Source organism: Delphinapterus leucas, chromosome 20 (assembly GCF_059928025.1).
Source record: "Delphinapterus leucas isolate spDelLeu-1000000601 "Yukka" chromosome 20, BTC_Dleu_Yukka2, whole genome shotgun sequence".
Classification (NCBI taxonomy): Eukaryota; Metazoa; Chordata; class Mammalia; order Artiodactyla; family Monodontidae; genus Delphinapterus; species Delphinapterus leucas.
This window is the reverse complement of record NC_143148.1, coordinates 55,548,515-55,571,404: the sequence shown is the minus strand read 5'-3', so window position 1 is coordinate 55,571,404 and position 22,890 is coordinate 55,548,515. Positions and strand designations below refer to the sequence as shown.

The 22,890-nt window shown below is 45.7% G+C and overlaps 1 protein-coding gene across 2 annotated transcripts in view; it reads right to left on the bottom strand.

Moving 5' to 3' along the window:
- CDH13 (cadherin 13) overlaps positions 1-22,890 on the bottom strand; it is a 749,080-nt gene that overhangs the window by 460,787 nt on the left and 265,403 nt on the right. For both annotated transcript variants that reach the window (XM_022583077.3, XM_089902463.1), the window contains exon 4: positions 17,257-17,409. In XM_022583077.3, the coding sequence (XP_022438785.1) occupies positions 17,257-17,409 (153 nt within the window). The remainder of the gene's footprint in view (positions 1-17,256; positions 17,410-22,890) is intronic.

Sequence of the window (22,890 nt, the reverse complement as noted above, 5' to 3'; positions counted from 1 at the left end):
CATCAGGCATTTCCACCCTGACCATTTCTTTCTGGTCTCATTACTTAAATTTTTTCTCATGAAACATTAACCACAGTGTGATTTCTATAATGCTTAATAGTTCTTATAGGAGAACATTGTTATGAGGTTTAGTTTTTAAAGGTGCAGAATATGCTGGCTTAAATAAGTTCTCAACTGCAGGCCTTCTAAATGTCTATACTGTGTCAAAGGTGCACTGTGAACTTCAAAGAAGCAATTACAGTTTTCAATGTTTCTCAAACTTTCAATGTTTCCCAACTGTTCCCAAGGGAGCACAGAACTCCCTTTTGAGTGAGTATGTGTGTGTGAGTGAGTGAATGTGTATATGTGTGTGTGTGTGTGTGTGTGTGTGTGTCTTCGGGCCATCTCTCAGTTCTTCTGTTTTACACAAACAGTTTGAAAAAGCTAGTCTATATTAATATCTGAATCCTTCTTAGGTCTATGTGATGGGGGGGCTGTCAACACACTTTAGAGACTGGAGTGTTTCTACCAGGCTTAAAATAGGTACATTTTGAATCACAAGTTAAATATCTTAAACGCATTTAAATGCAAATTATTTCTGAATTAATCATATAGGCTATATAAAGTGTCGTGAGTTTGAATTGCAGCCGAATGGTAACAACTCGTAACTTATAATAACACAATTTTCATTTGGAAAATACCTTAATCTTTCAGCACTTCATAGCACACAAGTTTGAGGATCTCAAAGGCAGAGAGTCATAAAAAAAAGGTATCCTTAAGAAATGCACATTCCAGCATACATCCTCAGTGTATGTATTAGCAGTTAAAATATAACCTGCTTAAATGTGCCGTATAGTTGGAAATTGTGTTTCTGAATAATATCTACATAATTGTCAATAAAAATAAACTTGCAGTAAATTATCTAGATCTTAAGGTACCAAAGACAAATGGTCTTTGCTGGAATTAGTTTTCCCTCAGGGGTAAGGAAATGGAATTTGTCTTCCACAATGAGGAAAAATAAAAATTAAAACACCATGCAGAATTAAAAATGAGCACTGGTGAGTTCTTCTAGAACCCTATTACTGGTTGCTTCTCAGAATTAAGGGGGGATCTCTGGACAGGTGGAGCCCCCAGCATATCAAGATTCCGGCTAAAATGAAGTCTGGTTGGTGAAAAGACGACTTGGTAGACAGAAGATTTACCATGTTTGAGCACATACGTTACCACTTTCAAAGCTCACAGCAACCCTATAGGGTAGGTTTTCCTATTCTCATTTTACACCAGAGTTTCCCAGCGTGCTATTATGGCATTTGGGGCTGCATCATCCTTTGTGGTGAGGACTGTCCCGTGAATTGTAGGATGGTTAGTGGCATTCCTGGTCACTACCGCCGAGATGCCAGTAGCACCCCTCCCCCAGTTGTATTAACCAAAAATGTCTCCCAACATGGCCAACTGTCCCCTGGGGGCCAATATGAGTCCTAAAATGAGAACCACTGGTTTACAGTGAGCAAACCCAGCATTTAAATGCCGTGTGACAGACCCAGTGTGTGGAGCCTGGACTCTGGATGGGAAAGAAGCGGGTCTGTCACCTGACTGTGTCACCTACTGGCTGTGTGACCTGCTTCCTGACACTTCCCTAAGACTTCGTTTCTCCAAGTGAAAAATGCACAAAAACAGTCTCTTCCTTCAAGGTTCCTGAGGGAGCAGCAGATGTGTTTTGTTCACTCTCAAATCCCTAGTGCGCTAGGGGACAGTTCACTTTGAAGAAAGGGGCTTCATCTGAGCTGGACACAGTGTGAGGTGGAGCTTGGCTGTCGCTACGTTGTGTGGGTTGCACTGGGGCAGGAACCTGGACTCGGAGCTGACTGGGTCCAACACCAGGGCGCTTTCCCCTGTGGCGAAGGCTAGCCTGGGGTCAAGACCAGGTGCGAGGGACCTGCCTCCTGAGGCTGAGGAATTAACACTCCAGCCACTGCCCCTGCCTCGCCTGTGGAAAAGAAGGCCTCAGAGCAGCACCTCGTGCTAAGTGATAGAGCCAAAGCAGCTCTGAGCCCGAGGCCGCTTCAGGCGCAAACAAAAACCAAGTGTCCAACTGTTCCTTGTTTCTCACTTGTTCTGAAGAAAATGATCCTCAAACAACATCAAGATGACACTTCAAGAAGGGAAACGAGCAAAGCGTGAAAGAAGCTGGAACATTTAAGTTCTGGTAGGAAAACACATCAGAGAAACGACAATCTGCCTCCGACCTTAAGAAAGGGAATCACAGGGGTGCCACTGAGGGTCGGCTGTGAGTTACCTCTCCCTCCCGTTATCACCCGATCTACAGCCAGCAAAAGAGGGGAGCCCTGTGCTCACACTACCGGCTATGCCCTCTGTCCCCAGGTTCTAGAGTGACAGTAGCTGGGGCCAAACGTGAGATCATCTATCACTTACCAGCTGTGTGACCTTGGATTGATTCCTAACCTGCTCTTTGCCTTTACTTCCTATCAGCTGAATTTAGAATAAGATTTTTCTGGATAATCCAGGTGGACCCAATGTGGTCACAGGGTCCTTACAAGTGGGAGAGGGAAGGGGAGGGAAAACAGTGTGCGCGGACTCACCTCACCATTGCCAGCTGTGAAGACGGAGGAAGAGGCCACAGGCCAAGGAAGGCCAGGGCCTCTCGAAGCTGGAAAAGGCAAGGAAACCGACTCCCCTAGAGGCTCCAGAAGGAACCAGCCCTTCCTGCTGACACCTTGATTTTAGCCCAGGGAGACCCCTATTTGACTTCTCACCTCAAGAACTGGAAGGTAACAGATCTGTGTTGTTTTAAGCCACCAAGCTTGTGATCACTTGTTATGGCAGAAACAGGAAACACTGTTTACCTAACACTGGTTACCTAACACACTGAGTCAATGCCAGGGTAGTGAGGGCAGAGTGAACCCCCAAAGCGATAGTCTCAGCATCACCGTGGTGGTGCTTATTCTATTACTTAGAGAGTAAGAGTTGGCCTCAGGTGCAGCCCACGGCTGGACAGCCCCAGCCTGCCTCGAGCCCCCAAGCAATGTGATGCTCCCAAGGGAAACCTGCCAGGAAAGGGAAGCAAGGATAAGCTTCACCTTATACACAGCATCTGCGTGGTCATTCGCCCTTTGCAAAGCCTTTTCCAACCACTATTTAATTTATTCAGGAAGCAGAGTGCAGACACACTCAGGCAGCCCCTGCCCTTGATCTAGAAGTGGGGTTCGCTGCATCTCCATGAAAATGCCTCTGGGGAGCCTGTCTCAGTGGAGTTAGTTCACCTCTGAGCCTGACAGCACCCCCACAAATTTAGCCTTTCCTTGGAAATCTCCAGAAAAGGGAAATGTATAAGCTCCCTTTCAGGACTGACTATGGTCTCAAAAACTGCTCTCAGGTTGTCAAAGGACTATGGAGCTGCCAATTCCTAAGGGCCATGACGGCCCATCTAGTTCCGAGGTCATCAAACTTTTTCTGTAGGTGGGCAGAGACTAAATACTTCTGGTATTAACAGAGAGCCTCACATAAAAGAAAGTAAGAAACACTAAACAGGAACTAAGGTGACGTAGAGTTCAGGATTAGGCTCTGCATTAAAAACTCAAAAGGATTCCCTTTTCTCCAGCCGGGACATGGAAGCAACCTGAGTGTCCATCAACAGAGGAATGGATGAAGAAGATGTGGCACGTATATACAATGGAATGTTACTCAGCCTATAAAAAGGAATGAAATTGAGTTATCTGTAGTGAGGTGGATGGACCTAGAGTCTGTCAAACAGAGTGAAGTAAGTCAGAAAGAGAAAAACAAATACCGTATGCTAACGCATATATATGGAATCTAAAAAAAAAAAAAAGGTTCTGAAGAACCCAGGGCCAGGACAGGAATAAAGACGCAGACATAGAGAATGGACTTGAGGACATGGGGAGGGGGGAGGCTAAGCTGGGATCAAGTGAGAGAGTGGCATGGACTTATATATACTACCAAGTGAAAAATAGATAGCTAGTGGGAAGCAGCTGCATCGCACGGGGAGATCAGCTTGGTGCTTTGTGACCACCTAGAGGGGTGGGATAGGGAGGGTGGGAGGGAGACACAAGAGGGAGGAGATATGGGGATATATGTATACATATAGCTGATTCACTTTGTTATACAGCAGAAACTAACACACCATTGTAAAGCAACTGTACTCCAAGAAAGATGTTAAAACAAAAACAAAACAAAACAAAACAAAACTCAAAAGGAATAGAAAATGCATTACAAATTGTGAAATGCCAGTCCCCCAGGTTTCTGAGCCTTTATGACCAGCTGCTGAAGACCTCTACCTTGGGTCTACCACCTTTACCTGTGCCGTCCCCCAGGTGTTAGCCATTGACTCAATGCGCACCCCAAGCCAGGAGGGTATGATCCACTTTGGAAGGACACAGGGCTCTCCTCCCGACTTCTCACTGTCAAACATCGTCAACCTAGTCTTGGATCCATTAATGTTTGACCTGCTAAGCCATCATTTAATGAGGATGCCTTCTCTCCTGTCTTTCACTTTATCCCACCTTTGGAGTGCCTGGTCTGGCACACTGACCAAGGCTCAGTTTGACCCCAGCTGCAGGCAGGGAATGGCATCTACAAATGACAGAACACAATCAAGCTCCTTTAGCAAGCATGTCATCTTTCCAACATGGTACCAGAAACATGGACTTTGCTTAAAGGAGTCCATTATGCAAATATCCATACCTTCAGAAGAAAGAAAATTAATATGGAAATGATCTTTTGCCACATAACGCCTTATTGCAAGAATAAGATAAGCCTTCATAATAAAGATCCTGAAACAGCTGCCAATCAAACAAATCAACAGCTAACAGCTCCAGCCAACTGCGTTTAATAAACAATTTTGAGATAGCCCACTGATAAACTCACAAAGAAGAAAGAACTAAAAGCTTGGAATTTTAACAGGGAATGCTCTCTTGGCCTGGAGATTGAGCCAAACGAAATGGGAAGGACCAGGCAAACGCATAAAGCATTCCCCACCCCTCCACCCGTGGATTTAGAATAAGGAGAAGTTTTCTGGTTTACTGTCTAGAAGGGAATTTGAAGGCTGAGCTCCGGGAAGGCAGGGTTTATCTTTTATCTCTCTCTCCCAGTGCCTGCTAGGTAGTGGGTTCTCAACAAATGAATGCATTTTTGAATTAATTTCTATTTCATGGCAATTTGAATGTTATTGTTGACTTTCTCGAATAAATCTTATCCTCCTGGAATGCAAATTGGATGTCACTCCCTTGCTTAAAGCCCTCCTAGGCTTCCTTAGAATAAAATCCAAGCTCCTTACCCTACTCTGCAAGCCCTGGTGGGACCAGGTCCCCCAGTTCTTGCTACTTATTTCATCCACAGGTATATTTAATGTCTTCACCATGAGTTTGAATTCACCACGCAGGTCTTCCTGGAGAGGACGTCATTTATCTGATTTGTGCCACTCTGGCTTCAGAGACCCAGGGACAGGACTCGCTGTCTCTCACTGTCCTCCACTGGCAAGCAGAGCGGTCTGGGCAAAATTCAAAGCTGATCGTGTCACTCTTCAGCCTGAAATACTCTAACGTCTGCCCGTCACCAAGGGCTATTACATCTAAGCTCATTCCTTGGCATTCGGTCCCCCCTTCCTCGCTAGTCGAGTCCATTTCCTATTTCCCTCAGGAGTCACTGTCCCACTTCTCCAGAGCAGCTTAAGCTCTTTTGCCCCCTCTCTCCGGAACACTCTCCTGCCCTGCCCCCTCCTGTCCCCTGGCTAACACTCCTCCTCATTCTTCATCACTTGCTTTGATGGCCACGCTCTGTAAGGTTGTCCCTGGCCCTGCCCTTGTCCCATGGTGGTGTAGGTATCTTGTTACAAATCATCATCCCCAACTAGACCAAGAGCTTTATAAGGGCAGGGACAGTATCCCGTGCTGCTGTGCCCTAGAAATGAACAGACCTCTTGTCTATTCAAGCCTGATGAATATTTCAGTGAACAGACCAGATCCTCTAAGAGGCCAGCCCCATGCTGGTGCCTGCAAAGCATGACACATGGGGTCTGTCCTGTGCCTTCTAAGAGGTTGAGTAACATCTCCCACCTCGACCCACTAGATGCCAGTAGCACCAAGTTGGGGCAACCAAAAATGTCGCCAGGCATTGCCAGATGTCCCCTGGGGGGGCACAGTCACCCTGGATGAGAACCCCTGATGTCAAGGATACCTGAGAGGGAACGACAGCGTTCTTGGCCTCGGACCTTCCATCAGGCCTCCCTGCAAACGTCAACTCCAGGTGAGGCCCGCCTGGGCCACGCAGCTGCGTCCATCACTCTCTGCATCTTTAATCTGCTCCGCTTTTATTCCCAGCACGCATAACCACCTGGGGTGTTACATACCCACTAACGTCTGTATGTTGGCAGAGTTCCATGAAGCAGAAACTTGCTGGTGATTTGCTGCTCTATCCCCAGTAACTTGAACCAATGGCTGGCATGAGTTAGGCATCCCATCGATGTCGGCTGAGTCAATAAATCTTGTACTTGATCTGAAATATGCTTGACGGGGCTGCTGAGTGCATGTTGGCCTTCGTGTGTGCACAACCTTTTGGCAGTCCCAGGTCGCCTCTCCATAAGTGCTGTCCACTTTCATACACTTCTCTTGGCTGGAAGAGAAGGCTCAGCTGGCAGAAGAGCAGGCTCTTCCACACTCTTTTTATCCCGGGATTTTGCTCACAGATTCACTCCATTTCCAATCTCTAATTGATGCAGCCTGTTTCAATTAAACTTTAAGCAGGGGGCTGGCCAGAACTGAGGTGGGTGACCTGGAGGTCGGTAGCTCCGCAGACTCAGTGAGGACATGGGTTACTTGTGCACTTATTCCCCATCACGGGACTCTGGGTTTCCACCTGCTCAAAGGGAACTTAGCCCCCATCACAACATCACTCCAGGTACGTCCTGGGAAACCCAAAGCTGACTTCACAAGTGCCCCCTGATCAGTGTCAGCTTCTTCCTCCTTCATCTGGGCCACTCGAGGGAGCTTCGCCATGGTGATCCACCCCCTAGTTACTGACCCTTCCCGTGCCAAGGTGCTGCAGGAGTCTCTAGGCAGGGGGATGGCCTGCTTTAGAACTGTCATCCTTTGTCACTTGGCCTCACAGCTGTAGTGCTTGAACCTGGAATCTTACCCGGTCTTTTGCCATTGGTTTAATTAGCTTCCGGTCCTCCAATTCTGCAAAGTATCTCATAAAAAAAATAATTTCCATCGTTTTCTGCCCTCTAACCCCAAAGTGTCAAGCTCACTTTAAGGGGCCAGAGGAGGAGGACAGCCCATCTTCACCTTCTCTTCGGCTCCTCCCCCCTCCTCCTCCCGGCTCCCGACAAACCCCTCCTTCCTTCCCCCCACAGCTCATTTCTACAAAATGTGAAAAAACCCGAAACCAGCCCTGTATGCCTGCTGATGATGCAAATAGATGGAGAGTGGGGGGTGGAAGCCAGAACGGGCGTCTTATCTGTGTTTGCAGGGTCTAGTCCCGCAGGGGTGGCCACCGCGCGTGTTTTGGAAGGACAACAAAATCGCAGCAGCAGTTTTGTTTCAGTACTGAGCGTCAAAACCATTTGTCAATTATTGAACTTGCTCTTATAAATTTAGCAGGTGAGATAAAATGGGTCTAAAGGCTCTTGCAGTCCTGATATTGTGTGGTTCTTCAGCACCCTGGGCAAAAAAAAAGCCACCAAGTCATTTGAAAAAAAGCTACGAGGAAGAAGATTTGGTTATAGTTAGATAACTAAAACAAAAAAACACACAAAAAAAGAAAAATTGATCATCACACATTTATTCATGCCATGAACGTTTGGTAGGTCCAGACTGTGGGCCGGGTGCCTGGGAGGCGAGGGGAGGAGAAAGTTGAGGAGGAATGTGGGGTTCTCCCACCTGCCAAGACTCAAGTTGAACCTCTTCTGAGGAGTTTGTGCTAATGAAGTTTAGAAAATATGTTTCCATAGCCCGGAGTGGGGAAGCAGCTTTGCTTAGTGGACCAAATAAGTAATCAGTCGGGAGGAACTTGGTGGTCTAATCCATGTATGTGGCTGTTGCAACGGTGTCGTTTAACCTCTTCATGCCTCACTTTCACCAGGTGCACCTGGCAGATAAGCCCAGGTTGCAAAATGAGGCGCTTGGAAACATGAAGAGCCAATCGGGAAAGAGTCAGACGGAGATGCTTGGAGGTACTGGCGCGGGGAGAGGCTGGGAGCAATTCCTGAATTAATTTTTTCTAAAGTGAGTCAGAAAACAATCCGTTTACTTATTTATCAAATTGCGTTTCTCTGCATTTCAGTTTTTTAAGTGCTTGTCTCAAAAGAGACATCAGAAAGGAGTTTGTTTCAGATAGTCACTGAGTGAAGCGGTTGATTGAGGGGAGATAATATCTTTGGTTCTCTGCTATTGTGTGTTAGGAACTCCTACCTGTATATCTCATTTGACATTCACAACAAATCCACCTGGTTGGTGTCATTAACCCCAATCCTAGTGATGAATAAACTGGGGCATCAATGAATTATATTAACTCAGTGGTTCTCAAACTTGGCTTCACAGTGGAAACACCTGGAGAGTTTGATCAATGGACTGCGGTTTGGTCCCACTCCAACACATTCTGATCTAATTGGTTTGGAGTACAGCTTGGGCATTAGGGGTTTTAAAAGCTCCCCAGGTGATTTTTTTGAAGTGCAGAAAAGTTTGAGAACCACAAATAACTTACTCAAGGTTACAGATCTAAGACGGCAGAAAAGCTGGCTCTGCTGAGCCCAGGGCCAGCTTCTTCCTATCCGGAATTATTTTTGCCTGAACTGGCTCAAATCTTCTGAAGACACTTTCATCTCTGGCCTAAAAGGTTGGTCTGAGAAATAAGCAGACTCAGTAACATGCTATTTAACAGTCATCCAGAGTCTAGAGAAGAAAGAGCAAAGAGGCTTGGGACAAATTTGCCTGGCTCTCAGGAGCCATTAACGAAACAAAAGCAAAGGCAGGTTTGAAGAGTATGGGTTGGATTGAGAGGCCTTTCACATGGCGTACCAGGGCACCTGGAGAAATAAGCACCTTCCAGGCACAAACCTATGACCCCAGCAGCACTGTAATGGAAATGGCTCAAAGGCCACCTTCCCTGAGGCAAATTAATGAACAAGCCAGCTGCCCTGAAGTTAACACTTAGTGCATTTAGGCCTGGGGTTCTCAAACGCCTGCCAGCATCAGAACCACCTGCAGGGCTTGTTAGGCCCAATGTGGGGCCTGAGAATTTGCATTTCTAACACGTTCCCAGACGCTGCTGCTGGCCTGGGGGGCCGAGCTTTGAAAACTGCCCATTTGGATGACTGCCTTCTCCGGACGAACACACGGTGTTACTGACATTCAACCATTGAACTGCTCGCTGGATGCCTAGCACCTGCTTCACCTTTATTTCCCCTGCAGGGAGCTTCAACTATGAAACTGGTACATGAAGTGATGGCTTCCAGTTCTGGAACGCTAAGTAAGCGGTCGTGTGGAGCGCCATTCTTACACAGCCCGCTTACCACCTACAGCACCACGGGGAGATGATCCTGCAGCCTCACCCTCATTCTAAAGATGAGAAAACAGGTCGAGAAGAAAATAACTTGCCAAAGGTGATACAGTATCAGGACAAACCATGAAATGGCCGCTATTCGCCCTTTTTTCAACTATAAAAATGGCAATTTCGTATGGTTCCTCTGTTAGCAGCGTCTGTCTACCCTCAGTAGGTCTGATTCCAAAGCCTAAACTTTTAACCCAAGTCCTCTGTCTCCTCCCAGTTAGGACGCTTTCCTAGGCCATATGTCTTATTGATCGACAGGACCAAAATGTTGAGACGAGATCATAGGGGTGAAGCCACACTCTCCAGGCAAGGACTGGTCACTGGCTCTCGGCTAGCCACCCTCATCACTGACCGCCTCTCACCTGCAATAAATTGTACCGTATAACTCATCCAGAGCAAGGTATATCCCAGATGGCGTGGCTGACCCTGAAGGTGACAGCCCCTGCCCCAGGTCCCTTGCTAGCTCAGCTGGAGTCCTTTGTATGATACAGGGTCTTCCCTGAACACATCTCATCATGAGACTTGGTGAGGGAAGTGAGACACATAGGCAGTGGCTCTGCTTTGGGGATTGGAGGTTCCGGAAAGCATGGGATCAGAGTCACCCAGCATTTCAGGGCAGGCAAGGCAGAGTCGCTACCACCCAGCTCTGAGCATCGTAGGAGCAGGGTGACAGGAGGAGGTGGCAGTGATGATGACCCCTCTAGAACAGTGGTCCTCAGCTGGGGGCAATTTTGCCTCCATGGGACAACTGGCAGTATCTGGATGATTGTCATGACTGGGATTGGGGGATACTATTGGCATCTAGTGGCTGGAGGCCAGGCGCACTTCTAAACACCCTGTGATGCCCAAGGCCAGCCGCCATAACAAAGCATTATCCAGCCCTAAATGTCAGTAGTACTGAGGTTGAGAACCCTTGCACTAGAATCTTATCATATATGGCTGGGTATTTCCTGTGGCACCCCTGTTTCTGGTCGTTTTACACGTAAACCAGGTTGTTGGGTCTCTTTGGCAATTCTATAAACCATCTGTACCCTGCAATAAACCCTTTTCTTTGCACGTTAGTTGGAGGAATCACAACTAAGAAAGACAGCCATGGGGAAGATCAGACTGGAGGATGAAGAAAGAATTAGCTTGTCCCCAAAACTGAGGGCTGAAGGAGGATTTCCAAGGACAAGTATTATCAAGGGCAGCACAATTCTATCAAGGTAATGTGTGCATCATCCATGTACAACATGGATGTTGTTATAACTCTCTAATCTGAGTAAATCTACATCTCCTAATTATCTTATGATTGCTAACATTATGATACACATACTTCCACATGACAGCAGCATTTTTCATCTTAATGTACTTTCTGCTAAATTGTCATATGTGTTAGCATTGGGGCGGAGCCACAAATGAAGGGAAACACAGGAGCAAGGATAGGTACCCTTTGCCTGTCTGGTGTATTCCAAATTCACAGTAATACTCTTAGCCATAAAGTCAAAACTTATCCAGAAATTGGCTCAAAGGAGAGCAAGTTGTATCCCAGAAAATGTGGGCGCATTTTCAGAAGGAAACAGTGAAATCCTACTCGAGTTCTAAGACCAAGAACACAGATGGTTCCCTTTACCAGTTCTATAATTGAGAACGATAACCGCATCAAGCTCACCTTTATAAACGTTAAATGAGATCATCACTTCGGGATCTAGCACGGAGCCCTGGCACGTTGTAAGTGTTCAATAAATGTTAACATCCACATTAAACAATAATATATCTTGGGAACCACTTTGGCCCTCAGCTAACACGTCAGTAAGGACAAGATAATAAAGATTGTGAATGTGGAGGTCTAGAGAGTTCTTGGGGATTTAATAAGTGCTCAGTAAATGTCAGTCCTTGTTCTCTTTCCAAGTGCTCCCCTCTTGTCCCATCCAACTGTGACATCCCCAGTGCTTGGTGCATCTCCCACGGTGGACAATGGAGCAGGGCAAAGGTATCCTGCCCGTGACACCTGCCCACTACCAAGGTCCTGTTTCCTGTTTCACCTCTCACCCCCTGCTGGGCCCAACTCCAACCCCCCACCCACCTAAGAGACTCTGTCTCCCCCTCCACTCCTGTCCTCCCATATTGACAAATTTGCAGCCAGCAGATTATAGTCACAGTGTGAGTGAATCATTACCACCTGCTAATATTTTTATAGAATTTCATAAACTTGGTCATTCATGAATCATTTACAGTACTTTATTCCAGTGAAGAGTTCACAAATCACTCAAACGCTGGCAAAATGCATAATAATGAGTAATATTTCAGGAGGCTTTGCATTAATATGTCAGCTTCCAATACTGCAAGAGCTAAATTATTTTGCCAGGTGCCACTTTGGGTCAGAAGCATGGGAAGCCCTTTGGGGGCTGCAGCAGGGAAAGTGGGCAGGTGGCCGTGGGCCTTGAAAAAACACAATATTTAAGAAGAAACAGATCATCCAGCAAGTCAAATCCCCTTCCAATAAGTGGAGTTCCTGGGAAAGAGGCCTAGGAATTTGCAGATTAGACATCAGAGTCTAGTTGGAGGTAAAACAGGAAGAAGTGTTTCTTAGTAATTGAAAATTCAGGGCTTTAGAGGTGGAGAGAAGCAGATATGGATCCCAGATTCAACGCATACCAGCTGGGAGACCTTGAAAAAGTTATTTAACAGTTATTTGCTTGTCTATAAAATGGTGTTAACACCTACTTCTGAAGTCTCTTGTGTGAAATGGATTAAGTAAGACAATGTATATGACTTGTTTAGCACAACATCAGCCATGTAGAGCTCAATAAACAGTAACTTTAATGATGATACACAGTCAGGGGCTCAAGGACAAATTCACCTCAGACTATTTCTTTTCGTGCAAATCTCTGAGGCTTAGTTCACCATGCTTTCTTGCTGGATTTGGAAAATGCTAGCACCATAGCATGAACTTGCATGTGAATAGCACTTACCTTTAAAATAAACAAAAACAAAATTCACCCACGTGCTCTCCGCTTTTTAAACTTGCAAGAGGGGAAAGTAAAATGCGGGAATTGGAGACCCAGGATTCTGCTCTTTGAAGAAGCAGATCTGCAACCAGCCACAATGCCCACCAGGGACAAGGTGGATCTAACTGCACTAAGACAGTACATCATTTCTAAATAGGTGCTTGAAATGAAGTGGATTTGCAACTTTCTTGTGCCCAAAGTATATTGAGAAGGCAGGAACCCAGTTCTCATTAGATCCAGAAATAGCAGAACCAAACAGAGAGTAATAGGTAGGGACCTTCCTCAGCAGGGACACGAAGAAAACAGGAAAAAGACTAAATTGAAGAGCGAGAGGCATGGGGGACCCGGCATCAGAAACTGGGTCCTCGCGAGGCTGGTGAAGAGTGTCTCAGGCCAGGCCGCCGTTTGGCTGCTGTAGCCCTGGTACTCCTTTCAGACACTGTATTGCCACCAAGCCCCAGCAGCCTCTCCACTGGGCACATGTGGCCCTGCGCCAGGGGTAAACCAAGACGAACAACGAACACGGCACAACTCCCTGGCATGTCACCTGTACACAGTGGCGAGGAACTTAAATCCGTTTATTTTGAAACAAAGCCTAGGCATTAAAATGAAAGCTCCGTGAGGGCAGGGAACCTGGTGGGTCTCACTTCCCATTACATTCCTCATCCTGCAGGTCCTCAATCAAATATATTAAGAATGAATGAATTGATGAATCAATCGATGTGCTACGGAGTACATTATGAAACCACAAACAAACTCACGATTACTTAAGAGAAGTTCATGCTTGAGATGGGAAGGCTGGGCCACCACCAGTTTTCGTTTACCTCCTTTGCCTTTCCCCTCACTAATTCCCACTCGTGTGATGAGACTGTAAGGGGCTTACCATGTTCCTGGTACGGTTCCAAACGCTTGACACGCATTAACTCATTTAGTCCATTAAATCCTATGAGATCAGTATTATTATTGTCCCCATGTCACAGATGATAAAATCAAGGCAGATACCCTGCCCAAGTTCCCATAGCTAGTCCATAAAAGCTGTACTTTTAATTCAGCCAGCATGGCTACATGCAAAATTATGTTTGTAACTGCTACATACTACATGGCCTCACTTTAAGGAAAAATATGAGATGCTGTATGCTACAGACCAGACTCTATTTTACTAGCTGTTTAGCACTATCAGTTAGCAAAAACTAGTCATTTCATCTTTTAGTGGGCTGGCCAAAAAGTTCGTTCGGGGTTTTCTGTAACACCTTATGGAAAAACCCAAATGAACTTTTCGGCCAACTCAATGCAAGCATTAAAGGTGCTAGTACTACCCCTATTTTATGGATGAGAATCACAAGATCAGAGAGGGTAAGTGGGCTGCCCAAGATCACACAGCTCAGTAAGCAGCAGTGCTGAGACTTGAACAACAATTTTCTGACCCCAGAGCCGTTGATATTAATCACTATTATCATTTACATAAAAATAAAAGTGACCCAAATTAAAAATTAAAAAATCATGGGGTTTTCTACTCAACCCTGCCCTCTGATACCTTTGTGAGCATTAGAAAGGGGCCGCCCTCTCCCTGTGGACACAGCCGTGAACTGCAGTGCAGCTTTTGGTGAGTAAACTGGGGGCTGGATGAGGCCTTTCTCATCCCTCAGCCATCCCCCTTGGGCAGTAAAATCCCTGCACAGCTGTACCTGACAGCCCTGCATTCAGCTTTCGGAAGCCAGAGGAAAGGGACACTTCATGAATCAAAAATTCTCCTCAAAGAAAATCTCTGACTGGCATCTTTGGCAACATCAAAACCAAACCACCTGATGGACCAAAGGCCACCTTCTCCTCAGTCCCACTCCCTGTGAGTCCCTGAATGTTGGTGTTTGAGTTCTTCCCGCTGTAACTGCCCCAAGGCATCTTCCCCTCACGGTCCCTGGAGATCAAGGTCATTGCCATCTAAGGAGAATGTTCACTCTGAGGTGGGCCCTGGTTTATGGAGCCCAGAAATCTCTCTCTGAATGTGGAAGGACTCCCAAAAGGGTGATGAAGTTTTAAACCACCTTTGGGTCCCACAAACATCAGAGGGGATCAATTAGCCATGCATGTATCCAAACTCTTGTTCAGCTCTTAAAATAGCTCCTACGGAGTCACCCCAAAAAGGCATCTCTCAGCGTCTCATTTACCAGTTCTCACTCCTGGCAGCCAGTTTTTTCCAGTTTCTCTGATTCACGCTAGTCCTATTTCCAGGCTACAGAACACTCCCAAGAAGACTTCTGCTCCTTTATTCTTTATCTTGTACCCTCTTAATTTCCTAGGTAATTCTAGAGCTCAGCTTCCTCCAGGAATCTCTCTCTTTACTTAAAAGAGGGGCAGCAAATGCTATGAAGTTCAGTTCCTGTCAGGATAGAAGGAAAAACCATGAGTCTGTGGTAGATGTCAACCTTCTCACGGTTGAAGGTAGGAAACTGATGTTAAAAACTTGTGGAACTTAACCCAAAATTTTAAATCTTTTTCAGCAAAAAAATGAATAAGAGCAGCTCTGATTTACTGAATGCTCACTAGGTGCTGGGCATTGTGCTAAGAATTTGCAAAAATAATTTTATTTCATTTTATACAGTCCTTAGAGATGCTGGTACTATCCCCACTTTGTGGAGGAGAATCAAAAATCCTCAGAGAGGGTAAGTGGGTCGCCCAAGATAAAAACAGCACAGTAAACGGCAGGGCTGAGACTTGAATGGCAATTTGCTAACCCCAGAGGTCTGAATCACCATGCTATGAAATTATGAAATGTATCGTATCTTTAGTTCCTTGTGTCTGAAAATTAAGAGATATTCCTATCACAGGCAGGGAAAAAGTAGAGGGCATCTACCCGTGCTCTGCAGCTGGCTTATCCACAGCACCTGGACACTGACAGCTGCCAGGTCACCTGTGGTCACCGTCAAGCCCAGCTGGACCTGGGAACTTCTGAGGGTGCCAACATTCAATTTCTACAACAACCAGATCCCCTGCCGGGGGTTCGCTGAGGATGCACACTGGTCACCCTTTGGCGTCCTCTGACAGATGGCACCCCCTGAAGATGCTCACAGCAACTGCCTTTTGGCAAAGTTCCTGAGAGGGAGGTCCTCCCAGGACCCGGGACCCTGGAACACACCGTTCAGCATGAGGCTGGATGGGCCTTTCCTCACCCACTGCCCTGTATTTGTCTAGTATTTTAATGCCTCTAATGCCCTGTTCTATCTTCTCCTCACTGGAAACTCACAGCAATCCAGCTGGTAGCTAGGCAAGTGTTATGTGCATTTTATGGGTGGAATCCTGAGGACCAGTGCTTACTGGGTCTTCCCAAGGTCAGTATCTCATGGTGACAGAGGAGGCTAGACCCAGGGTACCCATTTCCCAGCCAGAGCACTTGACTTTCCAATGCAATGTCCCTCCACTCTCTGTCTGCAGAAAAGGAAGAATATGGAGGGTTTTTTAGGGAAGAGGAAGTAATTTTGTTGAAGTGGGATTGGGATGTTCTTACACGGTGTTTTGACGAAGAAAACCAGAGATGCCAAGTCCACTCCTAGAAACTGGCCGCCACCCCCCAGAGCCCAATCCAGGGAAATGCGCATGTGACGGGCAATGGTGATAGAAAGCAAACTCTGTTGACTGGGCCTTGTTCCCAAGTGCCTGCTTCCAGCTCAGTGTGCTGCATCCCACAGAGGGCTTTCCCCGAAAATGGCTGGGAATCTTGTCCCATTTCTTGAAAAATGAGCTTACTGCCCTCAAGAGGCTTGGGTCCTTAACAGAGGCTGTGAGATGGGACTCTTGGGGGTGTTGTAGAGAGGGGATAGGACAGACCTGGAGCCTATATGAGATTTAATGCTCACCCCAATATCCGTGTACAACTACTTTGGTCTCTGAATCTTGAACAGGTGTCAACTTCTGAAACTATCCTTTTACAAATAGCCTTTTGTTTCTCCATATAAAAGAGAAGCAAGTACATTATAGAAAAAATCAGAAAAAAAAATCAACAACACCAAATACAACCACCAACACTTTGATTTTTCCTCTATCATGCTTCTTCACAAACATACCCATCATGATATGTGTAAATACTCCATCTGTAATGAAGATACCATATGTGTTGGTGTGTCTGTTCCCATTCAATATCTTGAAAATCTCCCATATAACTAGAGCTTCTTCAAAAATATCTTAAATGGTTGTAGAAAACTTCCTTGCAAAATTGTGCCATAATTTAACCATTATATATTGCTGACTATTTAGCAACTGTTTCCATTTTAAGGATCGTGTCCTGCTATATCATCATTGTACAAAAATCTAAATTCCTCCTTATTTCCTTAAGATGGCTTTCTAGAAGTAGAATGATCAGGTCCAAGGTTTTATACTTTTTACAGCTCTTCATTATCAAGCTGGTTTCTGGAAAGCCAATGTTAATGTAAGGTTTCTGACCTCCTCTGAGATCCCCCCAGGGTCCCTCTTCTTGGTTTTTAGTGCCCAAAGTCTCGCGCAGACCTGGGGGGCTCTGTTGATGAGATAGGGGCCCCCACTGCTGCTGTGTCAGGGTTCAATGCCACTTGGCTTCCACAGAGACACACTTAAAGCCGCACAGCCCCGGGTTTGATGAAGCACAGAAATAATGAGCTCAGTGGGAGGGAAGCAGTCTTTGAAAGGCACATCTCTGCATGTGGGGTGGGCACTGGGTGGGGGGAGGGGTACTCACTTGATAGGTAGCGATTGTTTCTCTGTCCAAGTTCCGTGTCACGGAGACGCTACCTGTGTTCTCATTGATTCTGAAAATTCCTTTAGGCTCTTGATCCACTCCCTTTCCAGTGAGCCGGAACTTGGACCCTTCCGGTCTGTCACTGTCGACTACCTGGTCAGAGAAACAGAGCGGCATTTAAGACTCTGGCTGGAAAACACAGAGGAAGCACAGTACAAACACACCTCAGTGACCAATCCACTAATCACAGATGCCAATGCAGAGGTGTTCGATGAACTTGACTAAAGCAGCATCACCAAAAATAGCATCATTATTTAACACCTTTCATCCTAATATGCAAATCTTTGTGGCTTTCAGCCGGGGAAGCTTACCAGCCCTGGGGTGACGTATATTGATGAATCTAAGAGGGAAGTAACTTCATGAAGTTCAAGGTTGGACATTTATATTATTTTTAACTCCCAAGAAACAGGCTTTTTTTCTGCAAGTAAGACCAAATAAGCAATGAAAAACATTTGACAGTCCTATACTGGGCAGGCATTAATCAGGGTTCTAGGTATCTACATGTATGTAGTCATCAACAGCACCACCTATGCCCTTGTTGCTACCAGGTACTAGGCATGGTGCTGAGAAGGAATTTTACACACACTTTAAAAAACTCTGACAACAATGCTGGGGGCAGGGAACATTATTATTCATACTTAATGAATGAAATCAATGAGACTCAGGGAGATTACACAAGCTTGCCACGGTCACAGTTACTAAAGAAACAAGGATGGGATTCAGAAGCCATCTTCCATCTCCTTAGGGGCACTGCTATGCAACACCGTCATTGCTGCATTCACTTTAAGAGAATTCCCTATAGGTGGTCAGCCTTGATCTGACATTTAAAGAATAAATTCAAAAGGTAAAGATATAGGAAGGCAGTTCCAGGCAGAGGGAACAGCATAGACAGGCAGCAGGCAGGTTAGAGAGCCTCGAAAATTCCAGAATGGTTTGAGGAGAGGTGAGGTTGAGAGGTAATTAGGGGGCAAGTTTTGATGTCATCTGAAAGTATCCAACTAAAGAGAAAATCATAATTTGCATAGGTTAGTTCTAGAGTTCTAACAAGCCTTCATGTATATTTAATATCACTTTATCATCAATACCTGAAGACATTAATTTGATTATAACACTATAAAGGTCACTAACACAATAGACATTAAGAACCACAGATAAAAGAAAGCTAATACTGATCTGGCTGTCATCAATTTACAAGTAAACAGGCACCTATTGGAATATAGCCAACTGAGCCTGGAGGATTTAGGTGGCTGAACCAGAAATGTGCCTTCTGGTGGAATCAGGAAGAGGTGGGGTGGTGGCATTTCTGTGGGCGCCATGCCTGCAATTCTGACGTGTGCCACCAGGTGGCAGTGGTGCCTAAGGCAGCGTGAGCCTCATGGCAAGCCTCCTCTGCCAGGACCAGTGGAGTAAGAGCATGATGCAGTCCATAGGGCAGTACAGTTTTTTTCCGATTTAAAATATTCTTTATTAAAATACACTGAGAATTTTGATTAAACACCAGTTACCTCTGTTTGCATTTTTTTTAATTAACAGAAAATATCATCCAAAGCAAGACTAAAAATAAGGTATGTGGTATCTTCTGATGAAAAGAATTTTTAGTCACTGCTTGACTCAACTGAATCCAACTGACATTAGCCCCACTGCTTCGAAGCTCCATGAGGTCAACAGCCTCAGCATATCGGGCTCACCGCTAAGTCCCATGACTAGCAAAGTGCCCGGCATACCGCAGGGACCAACGCCAATATCTGTTTAACGAGGACCTCCACTGATTAGACAAACATATGTCTCAATCCTAGCTTGGCCGACGATCAGTCCTGTGACCTTGAATGTGATTCTTTGCCTCTTTGGCTCTCGATTTCCTTATCTATAAAATAGGGATAATGACACTTATTTCCCAGGGTTGCTGAGAGTTTGTTGAGATACTGTGTGCAAAGTACACTTCCTGGCACATAGAAGGGGCTCAATAAATCAGAGCTGACAATTAGAATACTAAGATAAGAATGATAATAATAACAAAGTCATGCCATTGTTGTTAATGGGTAAGACTGACACCTCCAAGCATAAAACACATCTTAGCCACAATACAAAAAAATCCCTTTCTAAGGGAACACATTTCCTTTTTAGAAACAAAGCTCACAAAAGTCTCTGGTTTCAGGACAGAAGTGATCTGGAAACACACTGTGGGAAGGGGCATCTGAACCAGCCGTGTTCCTCTTTGTCTCTTTCACATTTACCATCGCTCCCCTCTTGCTCTTACCACTTCAGCTCAAAAATGGATTAAAACCTCTTCCTTTTGCTCCCCTACACACACCCGTGGGACAAGTCCTCTCCAAAGGCCATATTAACTAAAGGGAAATGAACATGGGAAACCTACAAAGGCTATGGAACTGTCCTGCTTCCTAAGAGTGGACTTCTGACCACACCCACTAGAAAGGACCTGTCAGGAGAAGGCTTCTGTGATCTGTTCTCCTTTCTTGACCCTTCCCTGCTCTGAAAGGGTTGGGAGCACTGCACCCCAGACCTTCTGTAAGAAACACAGTGGGAGACAGTCCTGACAGCTCTCTTGAGGCAAACACTGCCATCCTCCCATTCCTCTACCTGCCATTCAACATGGAAAGCTGAATTCTAGACTCAGAAATCCTCCCAGGGCAACTTTTCCTCCTGCTGTAAAGATCAGGTCTGTGTCATTTCCCTTCTCTCTCTTAGAGATCTTGAACCATGTGACCTCATGGAAGCAGGGTCTTGGAGAGAACCCTGTTTAATTAGTGCTGGCTGCTGGATTTAAATGAGTGATTCTCTGGGGAAGGAGCAAGACCTCTGCTCAGCAGTGCACAAGTCTTCTCTCTCTCTCAACATTTTTTTTTTAATTTATTTAATTTATTTATTTTTGTCTGCGTTGGGTCTTCGTTGCTGCATATGGGCTTTCTCTAGTTGCAGCGAGCGGGGGCTACTCTTTCTTGCGGTGTGCAGGCTTCTTTCTCACTGCAGTGGCTTCTCTTGTTGTGGAGCATGGGCTCCAGGCGCGCAGGCTTCAGGAGTTGTGGCACACGAGCTTCAGTAGTTGTGGCTCACGGGCTCTAGAGCGCAGGCTCAGTAGTTGTGGTGCACGGGCTTAGTTGCTCCATGGCATGTGGGAATCTTCCCGGACCAGGTCTCAAACCCGTGTCCCCTGCATCGGCAGGCGGATTCTTAACCACTGCGCCACCAGGGAAGTCCAACATTTTGTTTTTAAAGGCCTGCCTTTGAACACATCAGTTGAACCTGCCTCCTGGTCCTCAGCGCTGTATCTGCTTTGAAGGAGCGCTCATAGCCACACCAGGCACGGTGCCCCCAGACTGATGAGCTGTACAGGGCTGCCAGCACAGGGAAGTGAAGGGCCTCATTCTCCCTGCAACAATTGGTCTCAAGATATGGTTCCCTGGACCCGCTTGGGCATCACATGGGAGCTCTTCAGAAATGCAGGTTCTCAGTCTCCACCCAGACCCCCTGGATCAGAAATGCTGGTGGTGGGGCCTAGCAATCTGTGCTTTAATAGGCCCCGTGGATGATTCTATGCACACCCGGGATTGAGGACCACCGATTTAGATGGATTTCAGCACCATCCACGCTCATTATGATTGGTGATGGTTTCCACCGTGACTGTTGGGAGACTTTGGCTGGAAAAAAGGCTGCGTCTGTTTGCTACCTCCCTTCCAGACCTATTTTAAATGTATAACACTATTAGGAACTCTTAAAAGCCTGTTTTCTAGAACGTCAGTAAAGCAGAGTTGGTATTTCTCCAAGTCCCACATTTCCGTGTGTATCAAAGGAACCCCAGGGCAGGGAGGAACCTTGGAGAAGAAAGCATGGGAGTAGGGGTCATTCTCCACGGGAAAGATGGGAGTCTTGGCTCAATTTAGATTCAGAAATTACCCAACAGCTCTCCGGCTTCTTGGTCCCCAGGTGGGGCTTCAGAGGGACCCTGGTCCACTCCAGCCTCACTGAGCTGGAGAAATAGGAGGTATGCAATGACTGCAAAGGAGGCCTCAGCCACACATCAAAGCTGTTCCATGCAAGTCCGGTGGGTTTCCAGATGACCTTTATTATACTACATTAAACTCCTAAGATTTGTCCAAATGCTGCTCTATGGCTGTGGCCCCAAGGCTATCATCCTTTTCTTGTTGTTTAATGTGATGGAATGTAAGAAATCCAGTGCACTCCTGCCCAGAACAAATCCTGTCATGAGTCTCTGCTCCTGTAGCAGCTGTTAACACACATTATACCACATAGCAGGGCTTCACAACTAGCTGGTCTTTCCTATTATTCTTTGTAATTCAACACTTCTTTTCATAGTGGGATTTTTCTTCCTTATCCTCTGAGTCGGAATGAAAAAAAATAGCTAATGATGAGAAACAACTTGGACGCCGGGTGCCGACACTCTGGGAAGGGCATGTAAATAGCACACAGGAGTCCTGCTGCATACCTGGGTAAAGTCACTTCCCAGGCAGCAATGGGGGTGACTGGAACATCAATTGTGTCGGTGGCATGGCTCAGGTGGGACCAGAGTCCTCTGCACCCAGCAAGGGGCAGGAAATACAGAGGCTTGGAGCATGAAGGGATGCTTGGTCTGAGTTTCAAAGGGTGTTTTCACTGCCTACTTCCTCGAGAGTGTGGTGTATTACAGACAAAGCCAGGGCCCCCCCTTGAATCCCGTTGCCACCTCCATTCTCTGCTGCAAGTAGCCAACAATACCAAGTTGCATTGTGTTTTAAAGGTGTTCTATGAATTTATATACATATATACATACTCACAGAATATATAGGAATTTTGAATGTTTTTACATTTTTATAAATAGGACCGTTTTGTATAAAGTATTCTATAATTTTTCTATTCAATGTGGTTGGAGGTTATATATATATAGTATGTAATATTTTAATATATATTACATTTATGTAATATAAATATATTTTATATCTCATAGACAGATAGATAGATACAGACTTTGGGGATAGGAGTAACTTTCCATTTATAGAAACACTGCCTAGATAGTATAAAGTTCCCATATACCTTTCATCCAATTTTCCCTAATATTAACATCTTTTATAACCATGGAACATTGGTCACAACTGAGAAATTAACATTGATGCGTGACTACTAACTAACCTCCAGATTTTATGTATTCAGGTTTCACCAATTTTTCTACTTCTATTATTTTTCTGATCCAAAATCCAGTCCAGAACCCCACATTACCTTTAGTCAGTGTGGTATTTTTTTTTAACATTTTTATTGGAGTATAATTGCTTTACAATGGTGTGTTAGTTTCTGCTTTATAACAAAGTGAATCAGTTATACATAAACATATGTCCCCATATCTCTTCCCTCTTGCGTCTCCCTCCCTCCCACCCTCCCTATCCCACCCCTCTAGGTGGTCACAGAGCACCAAGCGAGCTGATCTCCCTGTGCTATGCGGCTGCTTCCCACTAGCTATCTATTTTACGTTTGGTAGTGTGTATATGTCCATGCCACTCTCTCACTTCGTCCCAGCTTACCCTTCCCCCTCCCCGTATCTTCAAGTCCATTCTCTAGTAGGTCTGT